At 33.6% G+C, this 17611-nt stretch overlaps 1 protein-coding gene across 1 annotated transcript in view; it reads left to right on the top strand.

The window, feature by feature from the left end:
- LOC145683627 (uncharacterized) overlaps nucleotides 1-17611 on the top strand; it is a 497638-nt gene that overhangs the window by 322130 nt on the left and 157897 nt on the right. The window contains exon 76 of the mRNA XM_081754963.1: nucleotides 10387-10410. Coding sequence (XP_081611089.1) covers nucleotides 10387-10410 — 24 coding nt within the window. The remainder of the gene's footprint in view (nucleotides 1-10386; nucleotides 10411-17611) is intronic.

Consider the following 17611-nt stretch of genomic DNA (forward strand, 5'->3'; position numbering starts at 1 on the left):
GGGCAAATATTTTTCCAATTGTTCTTTTTATCCCACAGTGCGATCCGGGCAAAATATTAGAATGATAGAATTGAATGATGCTTTTTGCTAAAGTCGTCGGAAGACATACTTTATAAGGGTTTCTAACTGCCCTAGTTTTCTTGCATAATATCCCCCGTACCAACTTATATCCCTCAACAGTCTTTTTTGCTTTTAGTTGTTTTATAATTTCTTTCAGATCCGGATCATTTTCTTGATGTTCGTTGATGGCTATATTGGCACAAGGCATATTCCATAAATTTATCAAAAAATAATTAGTTACCTGTTCCTCATGTGATGGGTTAACATCCATCTCCTCAAAATTATTACTATCGTACAACCTTGATAGAAAATCGGCTGAAATATTTAAATTTGTTGAAATTGATTTTACAACAAAATTAAACGAAAAAAGACGATACAATAATGAACCATAACGCTTGACTCTTTTCATATTCTTTATGGCATATACTAATCCCGCGTGATCAATACGCAATTCAAACTGTGAATGCAAATAGGTACTATACCGTTCCATCAATTCCACCGCCGCCATCATTTCAAGTAAATAAATAGGTTTATTTAAATCATATTTCTTGAGGCGACGACTAAAAAAACCCAACCGGTAACAAGTTACCTTCCTCATCATATTGTTGAACTACGCCGCCCAGACTCTTGAGTGACGCATCCGCATTCAAAATAAACTTCTTATTTAAGTCAGGAAGCTTCAACATTATGTGTGTTTCAAACATGAGTTTAATATCGTCTAAGGCTTTCTGTTGTTCGTGCCCCCAAACAAATTTTACAGAAGCACTCCTTAAACGATTAATAGGTTCCATTATTTCATGAAATTGGGGAACAAACTTGCCATAATATTGTAGAAAAGAGCTAAGCGAAATTAAACTTTTCCTATTTTTAGGAGCTGGTAATTTACGAATTACTTCAACCCGTGCTGGGTCCATATACATTTTTCCATTTTCAATTATAAATCCTAAATAGGAAACCTTAGTTGAAAAAAAGGAACATTTCTTTTTAGATAAGGTTAAACCTTTGTCTTCCAATTTTTTCAAGACCTTTCCTAAAATAATTTTATGACTCTTTAAATCTTTTGACTTTATTATGACATCATCCATATACCATTCAACTCCTTCCTCCTTAAGTGGATATAACAGTTCTGTTAATATTTTTGATAAAACGTGACTACCAGCTGCTAAACCAAATGGTAAAAATTTAAATTCGAATAGTCCCCTATGGGTCAAAAAGGCAGTATATCTACGGCTTTCTTTAGTTAACGGTATTGTTAAGTAGGCCTTACGTATATCAAGATGTGAAAAGAATTTACCATCTGCGAGTTCAGCCAATACATCCTCCATACGCGGCGTATATTGAGTATTTAAGCATAAACGAGAATTTAAAGAAGAGTAGTTTACAACCATGCGTTTTGTTCCATCATTATTATTAACTACAAAACAAGGAAAAGCAAAATCGCTTTCACTCGTTTCTATTATTCCTTCACTCAATAATTCATCCAAAATCTTATCAAGATCCTTTTGAGTAGCCCGTGATAAAGGATATGCCTTTTTACGAATAGGAGAATAATCATCTAATATTATATTATAAGAATAATCTGATATAAATCCAATTTTATCAGAAAATACATTAGGAAATTTTGTAACTAAATTATTAACATACCCTTGTATATGTGGATGTTGGTCAACCACTTCCGGATCCACCATCAAGGATGCCCGCTCGATCTCTGGACTCAGATAAGTATCCCCAGTTGTTTCATGGATATTCTTCATGCATCTTCCAACCCTGCCTCTGTCGGCGCCTCCCAAAAGTCTCTGACCACTCGCCAAACCTGGATCCGCCACCATCCCTGGATTTACTGGAATATTTCCCATTGGATCCATTCCATTCTCCCCCATTGATGATAGATCTCCAACACTATTAGCTTTAATGAATAAATTTGTAAAAATTTCGGACTGTTTTAAAGAAGATAATTCACCTTTGAGCTGTTCCCTAATTGAACTAGTGGAAGGGGGACAAGTTTTTGAAGAAAATTGTAACCGAATTTTTCCATTTTCCAAAGGCAACACTAATTCATTTTGAACTAAATCAATTTGCGCCTGTATAGATTTAAGTTCATTAATACCCAAGATGAAAGGTGGATTTAAACTATTAATAAGAAAAAACTTCATTTTGTAAACCCGCTTTTGAAATTTAATATGCAGCATAACACACTGATTGAGTGTCACTTTGCTCTGATTCACCCCCACACCAGTAAATTTCTCATTGTAAACTGCTATAGGTCTAGCTAAACTTTTATTCCACTCATCAAATATTTGTTTACTGACCAATGAGGCGGAAGAACAAGTGTCCACACAACCTAAATATTGTTTACCCATTATATAAGCCGGAATAAAAGCTGCCACTAAATTTCTTTGATCACGACATGAATAAGGTTTTCTAGTCTTTGTCCAACTATAAGGATCACAACCCACTTTGGCTGTACATCCACCCTCATCGCATGTTTCGACTCGTACTCCGGTCTCTGTCATACAAGTCAATGAATTCAACTGTTCACTGCATTCATTAAATTCACCTACACCATCTCTAACCTTCTCATGGTCTATATTTTGAACTCCTTTTCTACCCCCAACACTGGGTCTCTTATAATCCTTTCGATAATTCCCATAATTCCCCTTATTCCCTGCAAAGCGTTCATTAATTTGGGAAGAATTATGGTCCATCTGACTCACACCACTTCTCGCATATCTAAAATCCAACAACTGAGACTTATCACCAACTTTATTTTCTTGCTTAAATAAGGGTGAGCGATGCTTAATGTTATAATTCTTTTCCAGCACTCGATCCTTTTTACCACGCTCCCTTTTATAAATACCATCCGGCCCCCTAGTCGGGGAAAGAGTCGTGTTCAAGGACAAAAAGTTTTTTGTTTCACCTAAACATTCCTTCTGAGAATTTATAAACTGTCTATTTTTCCCCACGAAACCATCATCCTGCGGGTATCGAACCCCTTGATCACTTATATGAGTAGAAGACCCCAATCCCTCTGCAAAGCGTCCTGCTGGAGTCCTACTCATATTCACCTTTACCATTTGTTTATTTAATAAGGACTGTTTATACGCTTTACAAGTCGCCATTCGATGGTTCGCACCACAAAAATAACAATTAATTTGTTTCTTCATTCCACTATCAGCTCTAGTAAAATTTATCATTGAATTGTATACTTCAACATTCCTATTATATGTCTCGTAATTATGGATATCAGCCATCAGTTCCCTCAAAGACTCCGGTTGTCTATATTTATACATATCAAATTTTATTTGTGGTTTCATTCCACTTACCACTATATCCAATACCTCCCTTTCATTTATTCTTCCATAACAAACTTTATGATAATCCACAATTTTATTTACGTATTCAAGAATGTTTTCATTAGGTTCTTGCATTGCATTCAAGAATCGTATAGTCAAGTCCCGTTTACCTAATGGAGTAATGAGCTTCCTAAACAAGTAACTACTTATGTCTGTCCATTGTCTCGTTTGCTCATATACATGCAATAATTCATTATTTAAACGCCCCTGTGATTTACTCAAAGCAGCTAACAATACTGCATCAATCGGAAACAAACCACCCTTTATTATATTATAAACAGTGACCATAAAACGAAACAAACCGACATCACTTTTACCGTCTGTAAACGGAATTTGCTTTATTTTCTCACTAAAAAGAGCACTTGTTGTATTAACAGCTATCTTATCAAAATTAATATTGAAAGGAAAAAACCTTTGATTAATATGCGAAGTTTGATTTTCTTGCTCCGATTTTAACTCATGACCAAAAGGCACAAATGGATTTGTATTCTCTTTTTCTTTTTCCTCCTTTATAAAATCAGCTGTTTCACCACCACTAATGTGCACTGAATGGAATTCCTTCACACCACTGCTACTACCTGATAACAAGGGTTGAGTTACGTCATCGTACACGTGCAGCTGCCTTCCCGTTCCTGACTCGACACCTGCTACACAACTGCTTGAATAGCTAACACTATTAATTGAAGGACTCTCCTCCCTCCACATTTCGTCCTCCAGATATGATAGATCCCAATGACCTCGAGCACATTCAGGGATTACAATTCCTTCATCGCCTCCTACACAACCATTTAAAAAGAGTTGTGACCTAGTATTTTCCATATTTTTACCACGTATTAGACTCACTATTACAAGCAACAGGAAAAAGGTAAAAGAAAAGTACCGGACTCCTTTTAACAATAAATGATCCATAAGCCACTGCAAGAAACCGTCAAACCGGATTTAATCACTTTCCACATATCCATATTATTTCATCAATACTATAATTTTTATAATTATATCGTCCTTTTTCCTCGACTATTTATATATATATATGCCACTTGGTACGTACATATAATAGGATTCAGACTAAAATTTTTGTGTAACGTGCTCTCGTTATAAATCGCAAGCTCGTTCGTGGAGACTCTAGCTATTTTAATATAGACTAGGACACGTTTCACGTAAAAATTTAAATTGGTCTATATACGTACCTTTAGTAATAATCATCAATGGTAAGACGACTCCAGAGTATTGAAAGTTATTCAACAAATACAGGGCAACCATAAATTTAGGCAAAAGTACATTTGCGAAATAATAAGATATTTAAGTTCTTTTTACTAATAACTTTATAAACGTCTTCAAAATATATTCCAAAAGAAGATACGAAAAGTTTCTCAATACACACATTTAACAAGAACTGTAGACTGTTCCATTTAAACAATCACTTGGCATAATTCATAATCGAACATTAATGTTTTAAATACTACACTAGTTCCGAAATAATTCACTTGTTACTTTTAATATTACTTCTTTTAGTCAGTACAGATGATTTCTTCAAAACATATATATAATTCAAAAAACAAACTCACCTTAATCATGTTATACCAAGGCGATTGTAATATGTGCACTCATATACGCCCTGATCAAAGACCACCGGCTAATCTTGGACAATAACTTCTCACTATAATATCACTATTAAATATAATTCTTTTAATAAATAACGAAATGCAACTCACTTCAACTTCAAAAATACTTCTTTCCTATATATATATTGCAAATGTAATGCTATTTTACTTTTCGAGTAGCCCATCTAACTTTCGCAAACGAGTTTATACACTTTTTCAACTTCTGGAATTCCAACTCTCCACTTTAGTCATTTTAGTCTGAATGACCTCAACGTCACCCAGAGGGCTAGAGCAAGAACAAGTAGTTCCCAATATTGCCAGATATGGCGCTTTAAAATCGCATATCTGGTTGCATAGCCGTTTCAATAGAAATAGGAAAGAAAAAAAAATTCGGAACGTCAATACGGTACATTCTTGAACAGTAATATTAACTTGCAGTTTGTCAAAATAACATGATGATACTGATGGCACAATAACATAGATATCTGGTAATAAGTAATATTATACTGACGAAGAAACTTCAATTCGCATTGCGGGTAAACCAGGGTTGGAATCGAAAGGCAAATGGAATACGCTAATACTTGTTCCATGGAAAGATCCTGTCGAAGTAGTTGATGATGTGTTGTGGTCTAAATTGTCCAATGCACCGATGGTGTACACATTAGTCATTAATGGAATGGGCACACAAGACCCTCTAATTTGTAACGTCTGCATGTCACTGCTGCTATTTGATCTTCAATTTGAATCACACGATTATATGTTACAAAAATGTCCAAGTTATGTAAATTACTGACAATCTTTTTTCTAGCAAGTAAGAGTGTGTACCTGTAAACCTACATACATTAGGAGTGGCGGTTCATGAGATATGTTGTGCCTTTTTTTTCGTGGTGCCAATCTTCTGTTCTTAAATTAAAATATATTAATTGTCTTATTGTTAGGGCAGTTTGAGAATATGTTATAGAAATTTTTTCTATGTTAGATCCATACAGCAGCAATTGAACGAAATTCTTTAGACTTTCTGGAACACTTTCATCTGGACAGTTTTCTGTAAAAGATCCTGAAAATGTTTGACACTCCCAGTTTATCATATTTCTTCTTAAAGACTTAGAACATATTGAGAAGGGAAAAATCTCTCTTCATTTGACCGTTTAGACATGAAATCCTTGAGTAATTTCTAGCGTCCTATCTTTAAATGCCAATAACATATTTTGCCATCACTGTTTAGTACAATCAGAAACAAAATGAACGAGAATTTTGTTCTTTTGTCTTGTTTTATTCATTGCTTTTGATAAACCTACCGCTCTCAACTTGTTTTCATATAGACTGTGCAGCTCTGACAAATTGAAAATGAAATGAACATCTTTTATTTTATATTCCAAGTGATCTATGAGTTCAGCAAATCAGGAGATTCTAAAACATCATCATCTTGACTTTCGGTTTCATTTAAAGATCTGTTCTCCATTTTCCAACTACTGTACCTATTTTTATACATCCATAATCACTGTATATGGTATGTAGCCTCCATTGCTACCAAGTCTCCTCCGGAAATTTTTGAAAGCAGAAATATATCCTGTAATTATTAAGCCATTTTTTTAAGATTTTTGTCAAACGTAAGTGACAATTTCTTCTAACCCCTTTCTCAGAATTACAAAAAATATAAACCGGTGGAATTACATTTCCTCTACTTGCATTTCTCCTCTTACGCTTTGATTCATTATTTTCTGTTGATTTCTGTTTACTTTTTGTTTTCTATTCTTTTGCGATTTCTGTTTTTAGTTTTGAGACAACAAAATTCAGTCTGCACTGTTTATGCCACTTCGCTGTATTGTCAATTAGTGTGTTTACTAATTCTTTTCAGTGACAAGTTTAAGAGATTTCTTCTAAGTTATCGAAATCTTTATAGATCCTCAGGAATTCTGAACAAGAATCATCTAGAAAACACTTAATAAACATATTATTTCAAATACTGCAAGGAATGATTCAACTTAAAAGGCACAATACACTTTTAATGTGTTCACAGTTACATTATAATAACCAATATTATGAAGGAAAAAATGTTCATGTTTACAAAGAGCTGCTGCAATGAAAACTCCCATAACAATACTAAGTAATGATTAAACGTAGTTATTATTAAGTAATCATAACAAGAATAATAACTAGATAATTTTATGATAAAAATTTCTGCGAGACACCGCTAAATTTCACAAAATTGACCGATTACGCAGTCTTCCTATTTGCATTGGGTTTGTTTTCAAGACTTATATTTCGACTATTTCTCATCGCATTTTAACGTATTATACATCAAATTAAAGCTCTTTTTATGGTCTTTCAAACTTTATAGGGTGCATGCTTTCCTAAAATGGACCATTTTGGAGAAAAACTCATTCATATGTAAGTATGTTTCATAAACTCTTAAATATTTATATTTTTCTCGTTTTTATCATATTACCTTCACTTTATTACTGCTATAATCGATTAAATTCGGGCTTAACTTATAATTTAGAAAAAGAATCATCAAAATCGGACCATTGGTTACCGAGATAATGATCTTTTAAGAGAACATTATATAAAATCCAACATGGCGGCATATTTCAAAATGGCGGCCAAAAAATTTTGGCACCCGACCCTAAAACGAATTGAATACCGAAGTACTTTCAATCTGCCAAGTTTCATACTTGTGTCCGGTCTGTCACGATCCTATCCTTAACAGACCAGACTATAATTAAAGTATTTCTGGTTGCGTGCTTGTCATGCACAATTTCTCATGCTGTCAAATTCCAACTTCTAATTATTTTCACATACAGAATTCCTTCATTACGTTTTATAAAAAAACGAAACATTGCACTTCCCGCACTATTTTTCTTGTTTCGTAAGATACGTTGTAATTACAATAACACCAAAGATTATCGAAACTTCAAAGAGGAAATCCAACAGGAACGGAAATTTTATCTCATTCTCCGGAAACACGAAGCTGCTACGAGGCACACCCGCCTCATACGAGGATTCAGGACACAGTTGCTTCGAGAGATCAAAGCGCTGATATCGCTGAAACGAACGCCACAAGCAGCGCAAGCTACATTGAATTGCCAATAAACCGAAGAAATTCGCTTCTCTCTCTCTCTCTCTCTCTTTCTCTCTCTCTGTACAAACAGAGAAGACATATAGTCTTCTTTATCTATTTTAAAATAAAGAAGGCATGATCAATGGAAATTATTACAAACTTAGTCTATTATTGAGAATTAACATTACAGAGAATTATATTTTTTTCCCAAAACGTAGCAACGGGATCGTTACACCTATGAAGTAATAGAAAATGTGAGAATATCAGTTTACTTAATAAAGTAATTAGCCTTATTAATGTTTTTATAGATGCCAGTTCTGGTAACATAAAGTATATTAGTTTTTGTCAAATGCACATTATACACCAGGAACAACGTTACATACATAAGGATCAGAAAAACCTATTACATTATAAGCTTCACTCAATAGAAAAATATAAAACAGTTCTATGCTCAAAGTTTATAATAATATGCAGCAAGTAGATGCACGATATAGTGCTTTATGTCTTTACAAGCTAATTTGATTATCTATTTTCGTATCGTCATCAAGTGCACTTTCATCTTTTCAACGAAAGAACAGCTGTTTTTATAATAAAGGAGTTTTGCATACTTATTTATTCTTTTAGAAATTTTCTGTTCCATTCTTGTGTAATAATGTAACACTACAAATATGACTCAAGATGAAAAGTAAAGGAGTTCTAGATTTTTCTTTTTATAAAATATAGAAAATATTTTACATTTGAAGTTAAATATACACTAAAACGAAATGAAAATAGTAAATATTTAACGATATTGTCGATCATAATTTGTGTCTCATCCCGCTTTTGTATAATGTAAATTTCCTTTGTATAGCCTCAAAAACTGTCAAATAAGAGTAACAAATGTTCGTATACTCTTTCCATTCTTTTATAGCTTTACACTTAGTTTGAAATAAACGGGGAATAACTGAGCCGAAATAAGTCAATTGTATATAGCGAAAATAGAAACAAATTAATCAAAATATTAATAAGAAAAGTAATCTGGGTTGACATTCATAATACTAGAAGGATGAAATTTGTAATAAACGAATGTCATGTTATACGATTTGAGAAATTTTGAGAATTTGGGATCGTCGTAAGTTTAGTTAAGTACATCTAGAATTACAAACATATATGAATATTAAACTCTGCATTTACGCTAAGTATATAGGTATATTGACTATAGCAATGAAGAAAACAAATAACTGTCCCTCTTTCACTTAGTGCTGTGGATACTTGTAGAAAGCAATATAAGTGAAGGTCCAAAAATTTCAATTACCCAGAAATTACAAGAATGATAAATATAATGGAGGGAGTATTACGGAATGGAACAGCATGTGTGCTTATGCCAGAAAGAGCCGGGAAGAACGTCAATCTTCTGGCAATGTATGCAGTAGTTCCATTGAAGGTGAGCCATGAAGGAATTTTGGTTTGCAGTTAACTCGTATGTTAAAACAGTTGAAACTACGAGATCAAATAGAAACATTTACGAAAAATATGAATGTAATGAAGTTATACAATATCTGAATGCGAAAAACTTTCGGCAGCTGCTATTCATTGTGAACTATGTAGCATTTGCAGAAGCAACACGGCGAGTGCATGTGTCATATGTGAATAGTGTAACGTATTGAAAGATATAGGAACTGATGTGCGGCACAAAGAAGGTACCAATCAATTCCACGGCAAAGGCAATGAACACGGGCGCAGCTCTTGAGGCACATGAGATACTGGCTACCGACTCACCACTTTAACAATGAAAGTGAACGTCACAGTGCTATTAACGGATGGCTTAATTCATATACAGTATGTTTGTATGAACATGCAATTCAGACCTTGCGAAACGTTATGACAAATGCCTTAATTTGAATAGTGAATATATAGAAAGGTTATGTGCTGTAGAACTTCTCTACTGTAGAACAACGCATTACTTTTCTATAATGTGTAAAAAGAGTCCTGTACCACCAATTCTGTCATTTATATCAAAACCGATATATTTTGGAATTGCCCTTGTGCTAGTTGCGAATATTTTCTTCATGAAACACCATCAAATTAAATTCTAATTGTGTTGTTACAAAGATTTTCAATATGTCAGAATCGTTATTTTTTAATAAACGTCTTATGACTATACAATCATATCTATATATTACAAAGTGTTAAAATATCGTATTTTATTTCATTATACTCAGCTTATTTATTATTAAAATGTATCTCTGACATGATTTTAAAACTGCAAACAATCATATTGTGATCAAATGAAGCTAAAAGACTATAGAATTATATTTCATTTTCTTAATAGGTCGTTATAGTTCAGACTTCTACCGTAAGTTATATGTTTCAAATTACATTTATATAAACATATATTGAATATTTGAGTATAATTTATTATTGTTTGTATTTTTGTACTAATAAACTAATTTGTAGAATGTACAAGCTTAAGCAAAATATGTTATACTTGTACCTAACGTAGCAGCAATATTTTGCATCAACTACTAATATTATAAATAGAACATCTCTCTTACGAAAAACTACGTCTTGTTTATTTCGATTTCAAGAAAAGTATTAGGACGTGCTTACTACTTAACCCTTATACACAGTGTGATGGTCAAATTGACCTCCAACCTACTTTCTTCTTGAGGTACTAAGTTAAGCCTTTCAACTTCTAGTTTGTAATTTAGGGAGAACATTCATTTTCTGATTATTTTAGGATAAAGGGAGGGTGTAGCTCGTTTTTAATATTTGTAATATAACCCTTAATTTATATAGGATATCGGAACTTTATACTTGCATGATTTGTACGAATATGAGGCATTATTTCGAAAGGTATATGACAGTCTTACTACAGTAAGAATATTGAAGTAGATGATGAAAAAGAAGAAAATTAAGGTTTGGTTTCTAGAATGCGCTGTGGCCATTCGTGCAGTAAAGATCAATGTTTATCATATATGATTCACAATTCATAGTGTTGGCTTGGAAGACACAGGTTCGATTCCCAGTGGGATCTAAAGTGGTTCGGATTCCACGTTAATCAGTAGTTCTCGTCTCATATAGACTCTCTGCTGAAAAGGACGTTAAACTGAAAATCAACTCAACTAAATGCTTAGAGTAGTAACTTTTAATGTGTTTATCTTTATAAAATGAGTCGTCTTACATAGATGGAAAAAATGCACAAACTTTTACATGATAGTGAAGATGACTGTAGTGATTCAGAGGACGTGGCACAGGAAATTGATTCAGATTATTGCAACAGGATTGATGGTTTTGATAAAGCATCAAGTTGTGGAACTGACACTTATAACGATACATTCCTTTACTCTTGGATTCCAAGGTGGAATGCAATTACACAAGTTAAATATTCCATATCAAAAGACGGTACACTTTTAAACGAACGAGCTCCCAAGACTTCACAATGTAATGAAGAGAGTCATAGGATCTAGTAGAAACGTTGCTGCTTCGTCACCGAAATATGCATTGGATATATTCCTTACTACTGAGCTTTTCCACGAGGTAATACTGTGTACAAATTTTGAAGGTAACGTGTTGTAGTAAATTAAATATATATATATATATATATATATATATATATATATATATATATATATATATATATATATAGTTGGAAAGAAATTAATGCCTTTGAACTATGTTCCTTTATAAGTTCGCTTTTGATTGTCGGTCTTGAGAAAAACCAGGACTAACTTGTAAAAGAAATATTTTTTGATGGACATTCAAACCCAATAACCCAAAATATAGTGTAATAACGTCTGAAAACCGATTCCTGAATATAAGCTTTATGGTTTTATGATACATTCGTAGAACTCAAACCATCGTTTTGGCACAATCACTCTTGTGTGAGATGTACTTGTAATCGCCCAGAGTGTCGGATCACTGTTCTGGTACCATTTATTTATAAACGTCTGGTCGTGGTCTGTAATCGGTTGTCCTCCTTGGTCCTGCCAAAGAGTGTTCTCCTGAAACCTGGACTTACCTGGGTAGACCGTTGAAGGAACTCTCGAAGAAGGGATTACAAAATTGTTCCCATATTGCTTGTCGGTCTCACTGATGAGATGAGCATTAGGCGCCGAGAGGTTTGGATGTTGAATCTCGGAAACCTCACGGACTATCAGACTGTCACTCAGACCATAACGCACATAAACATCACTCACACACACACAACGAAAACACACTGGGTCAAATGACGTTTGTACTTATTTATCAGAATACTATTAGAAATAAAAATAACGAAGAGAAATGGTCACAACACTTAACACTGATTATGTATAATTATCTATATATATAAAAGAGAACGTACAAAATCCTTTGTCCGCTCATCACGCTAATACGGCTGAACCAATTTCTTTCATTTTTGGGGGGTTATTAGAATTTGGACCCTAGATGGTTTTTATCATATCACTTTAATTTTTAATTACCAGTGTCTTGAGATAATTGATCATTCAAGTGTCCATAACGTACAAATCCTTTGTTATTAGTTCATCATAGGTAAAAATAAACGTATTTATATGCAATCCGCATGACCGTGTCACTCGGCGGGTTAACATAAATGACAGGCGATATACAGCGGAAAATAGCTTGAATCTTCTGTTTAAAATTTTTTAATTGATTTGCTTATTTTTACAGACACTTTTACAATATGCCAGCACCGGGATGACCGCAGCGAAGCGGGGCGGGTTAACATAAATGACAGGCGATATAATGTTAAGATTTACTGCAATCTTCTATGGTTTTTATCATATCACTTGAAAGCGAAAAAGTAAAAATTATCTAAGTAACAAAGTTTATTGCGTTCCGGGGTGACCGCAGCGAAGCGGGGTGAACGCTGCTAGTTTGCTTTATTAAAATTGCACATTACTTTTTCACTACTCTGTAGACTTTTATCACTTTGATAAATATATATAGAAGATTATAATTGAGATTTCATTATAAATGCTTTTCTCACACCATTGACGCACATGGTGGATTAGCACTGGGGGAAGTCTATATCGCCTGTATAATAACACGTAGTAATCTAGTTGCTGCTCCAAACAGTCCTGAAGAGCCGACAGCAGTCTTCAGCGAAATTAATTACTCCTCAAAATGGAATGCTAATGTTGGAAGGGGAGTTTATAATTTTATCGCACTAGGTATATGAACCTGGGACTTATTGATTGGCGCTAGCCAACGTCCTTCACCGGCTAATAGCTTATGCCACTTATTACAATATTATACCTCATGCTCGACACAACGTGCGTTATTGCTGACTTGAAACATGCAGTAACATTCCCTCAAGAGAACCCAAGAGGTTCGAGATACAACTGCATTGGCAGATAACCAATGGTGGCAATTCATTCTTGAAAGCACTCAGGTTAAATCACCTGTATGTACATGCAAAAAAGAAAATAAAAAAGTTGACGTTAATATTAGTCCACTGGCCACGACGCACGAGACATTGCGATAACTCAACTGTGAGAATGTTTAGATAACAAACTGGTAAAGTGATGTGGCTGGCGACGATCAGATGCTTCTGAATATGTTCTACTCTGATCTGCTATAATCTACTGCAATATTTCCATAACCGAATAAAGAAAGCACTTACTTCAGTTCCAAATAACTCGAGAATAGAGACTATGCATATTAATAAGTCAGGGAGAAACACCGTGAAGCTTCGTCTCTTGCTGAAACGTTCCCACCACAAAGCAAAGTTTTTCAATATATATATATATATATATATATATATATATATATATATATATATATATATATATATATATATATATATATATTTGCGTGGGAAAGAAAAACAGTTCCCGTCGTAGAAAAAAGTCTTACTTGCGTCTTACTTGCGTCGCAGAATACAGTACAAAACAAAAAAATCACCGTCTTTACAAAATATACAGGGAGTCCACAAAAATATTTCTATAACCTGGTGGCGGTTATATACCCATAAAAACTCTACAAGGACTATAGTACCGGAGCTGAATATTACAATTGATGAGTAATTGTTGTTGTACAGGGTTAGATGTGAATTCGTTCAATATATATCAAAAACGCCTGGAAAATACAGTATTAAAATATTCTGACAATATTGTTCTACCTCTAGATATATTTATAAAGGAATTGTGTACACAGGAAGACAACCAGCGTTAATGCCAAAAAGCACGTGATCCAATAATTTTGTCATGAAAATTAGTTGTAGTTTGAAATCTCGACTAGGTCTAAGAGAAACAACGGATAATTACTTTACAAGTTTTACTAAGCAGTTACTATGCAGTAATATTTCTCCAGTGAGCACAATGACAAAACGCAGAAAGGAATTGCCTTCTATCATGTTGACAAGTAAATTCTGTGAAAAAGTTTCCTCTCAATTTGCATTTTTTTCATGACGTGGCAATGGTTAGGTATGTTTCGCAAGAAATAGAAGTGTGATACCTTTAATATCGATGCATCATAATCCCACGATTGAATCATGAAGTCAGAAACGAAAGCCTAAAATTATAACATTCAAAAACAAAACAAATATATCCAGGCTGATACAACTGTAATGTAACTGTGCATTCGCACCAAAAATACACATTAAGAAAAATAACGACGAAAGGTTAATCGATATGTTTACATTCAAGGGATAAGAAGAGTTGAACAATGTGTTTCAAATGCCGTGAGTACGTTATCTCGATTCATACTCGCTCGTTCTATGAAAACTGTGTGGAGGTTGCAACAAATCTAAAACTAACATTCAAACGCATTGTCTTCTGGACAACATAATGTGCAATTTGAGGGAAGTTTCATGGTGCAAAAAATGTACCCTTGTGCGAAAGTATATTTTATAGCACAACTTTAAGAACAATTTTGGAGCAACATTTTTATATTTTTCAGTCACAAAATCCATGTTCAATATGCACAGTAGACCTGTAATATTTCAAATCCAATTGTCTTCAAAAAATTGATGCTTCGGTTTTTAAATAATTAATACAGTAAAATTCAAAATCTCGTGTAAATAATTAATACAGTAAATCTCGTGTACAAGAAAAACTATAAAATAGTTGACAGTGTTGGTAACACAATTTACAACTATCATATCTAACTAGACCCGTTATGTTTTGAGGGCATCCAGTAAACATTATAGTAAGTCAAATTGCCCCCATAGTGTAAATAGGTAAGGAAAGTTAGAAGTGTATCAAGATGTTAATCTTATTTAGAATTTTATGTACGTACATAAGAAAATATTATAAACATTACTTCGTTATAAATAAATACATAAATGTATGACTCTTTATAAATACATAAATACATATAAGTACGTACATATATATCTTCGTTACAGGTGAATGTATTTAACCCTTTAACAACCACAAAGTATAATTAAAAATTTGGTCCCTGGTCCAAAACATAATTTTGAATTTTCTCATTCCATTTTTGATCGATTTTGCGTACTGTATGTGTATAATCTTCGAAAATATAAAAAGGTGCTGCACTTTGTGCATTTTTTTCTTGAGGCATCCGATTGATGTCATGCGACACCCTAAGATGGAATTTATAATAACAGGCCACGCGGCATGAATGTTGGGCCTCATTTTCAATAATAACAGTACAGAGAGTTTCTGGTGATAATGCAATGGTAAATGATTATTTGCTTAAGTATTAGCTAGTGTTCGTAAAATTTTATACTCCAGCAATTGTCTTAATTGTACATGTAAGGTAAGGCTGAACAGTCACGTAAACTGCATGGTCTGAGAAACAAAGGTCGTGGAAAGCCATATGTGAAGATTGTGTAATAATTTTTAATTCTTATTTATCTTTTCGCTCTGAATTCGAATGGCCGCCTAAATGCTAGAATTATCCTCAATTGTATTCAGGATCTTCTATTGTATCCTCTATTGTATTTCTTTTTCTTGCAACCATATTTAGTATTTTGCTATTCATTAGTGTTTATTCGAGATTCTTCTGTTTTCTTCAGCTTGTGATCAATTGAGTTTTTATCCCGTTGATTCGGATAAACGTTATAGATTATGAAACGGAACACAAGCGTCTAAAGCAACTTGTGGACGAGTTCCTATAAGATGAAAGTCAAGATGATAACTTACTTGATAATATTTCTCTTTCCGACGAATATCGAGTGCTTTCAAATTATAGCGATGGTACGGACTCTTCAAAGCCTGAAAGGAAGAAACAACGGAAGAGAAAGAACATTAGTAAACATTTCCGTTCCCGCAAAAATCAGGATGACTCGGAAAGTGAGGATGCTGCAGTAGCCTGACCTTCAACACAAAATGTGTTTGATGCTGTTGTTCAACAAAGGGATAGCATTTCTGAGACCATTGATGAAGTAATTCCACAGTATTTGGTTGGTGATGTTGGTGACGAAGAAGTTACTGATGTTCAAGTTTCTAATTATGTCATTTGGGGACCCGTTGATGAGACTACATTAAATAATTTTCCATTTGCTGAAAGTAAGCCAGAGACCAAACTTGAAATATTCGATAACTTCTCCGTCGCATGATTTTATGACTGACGACATTATTCATCACATGGTAGTAGAAACTAACAGATACTTCCATCAAACAATTAACAAGGATCCTAAACTAGAGGTCAATTACATAAATAGGTCTTTTGGGCTACTAGTTTTAAGATTCCATTACATAAACTATAACCGTTTACTTGCATGTTACCACACACCATACGAAAGCTATCATCGCGAGGCATTCATACTTGCACAAATTTACAAAAACAGTGAGCCATAGCGTTGTTGCCTCATGGCGGTTAAAGGGTTCACTGTTTCATGATGTGACTCAAAAATCTCATCTTTATACCTTATCTCAATAACTAGCATCTGTTAACCTGCATCATTTTGCAAGATGGAGGTGTTCCTCCATCTTATTGACTAAACACTAATGACAAGTTTATTTTGTTTTCTTTGTGTGAGTGTTGTAAGACCAATTTTATGATAATTTATACATATTTTCAAGTTATGATATAAATCGAGAAGTAAATAATATCTGGAAAATAAAAGTAAATGTAGATGCTTTGTTCTTGTTTTAGAGGAACATGCGTTGAGAAGTAAACACACATTAATTAAGTACATAGAGTGTTACCCTTACTTTCACGAAGAAAATTACGCACACACACACGATGACGTATCTATCTATCTATCTATCTTTCTATCTATCTATCTATCTATATCTATATATATATATATATATATATATATATATATATATATATATATATATATATATATATGTGTGTGTGTGTGTGTGTGTGTGTGTGTGTTGCGAATTATCATATAAAACTTTCCACAAATTTAATACCTTTAAATATGTAGTTCCCACATTAATAAACTGAAATTGAATCCTTGAAAAGATTAAAACTAAAAGCAGGTAATACTTGCTATTCTTGAGGTCAATAACTAAGAATGTAAAATCAACATGTCCTTTGTGCTATACGATTGCAACACTTAGTTATTTACTATACAGAACAAACACAATGAAAGAGTTTAAATATGAAATTCAGATGTTTCGTTAATATCAAAG

The sequence above is a fragment of the Thermobia domestica genome, chromosome 4, assembly GCF_964235325.1.
Source record: "Thermobia domestica chromosome 4, izTheDome1.hap1.1, whole genome shotgun sequence".
NCBI lineage: Eukaryota > Metazoa > Arthropoda > Insecta > Zygentoma > Lepismatidae > Thermobia > Thermobia domestica.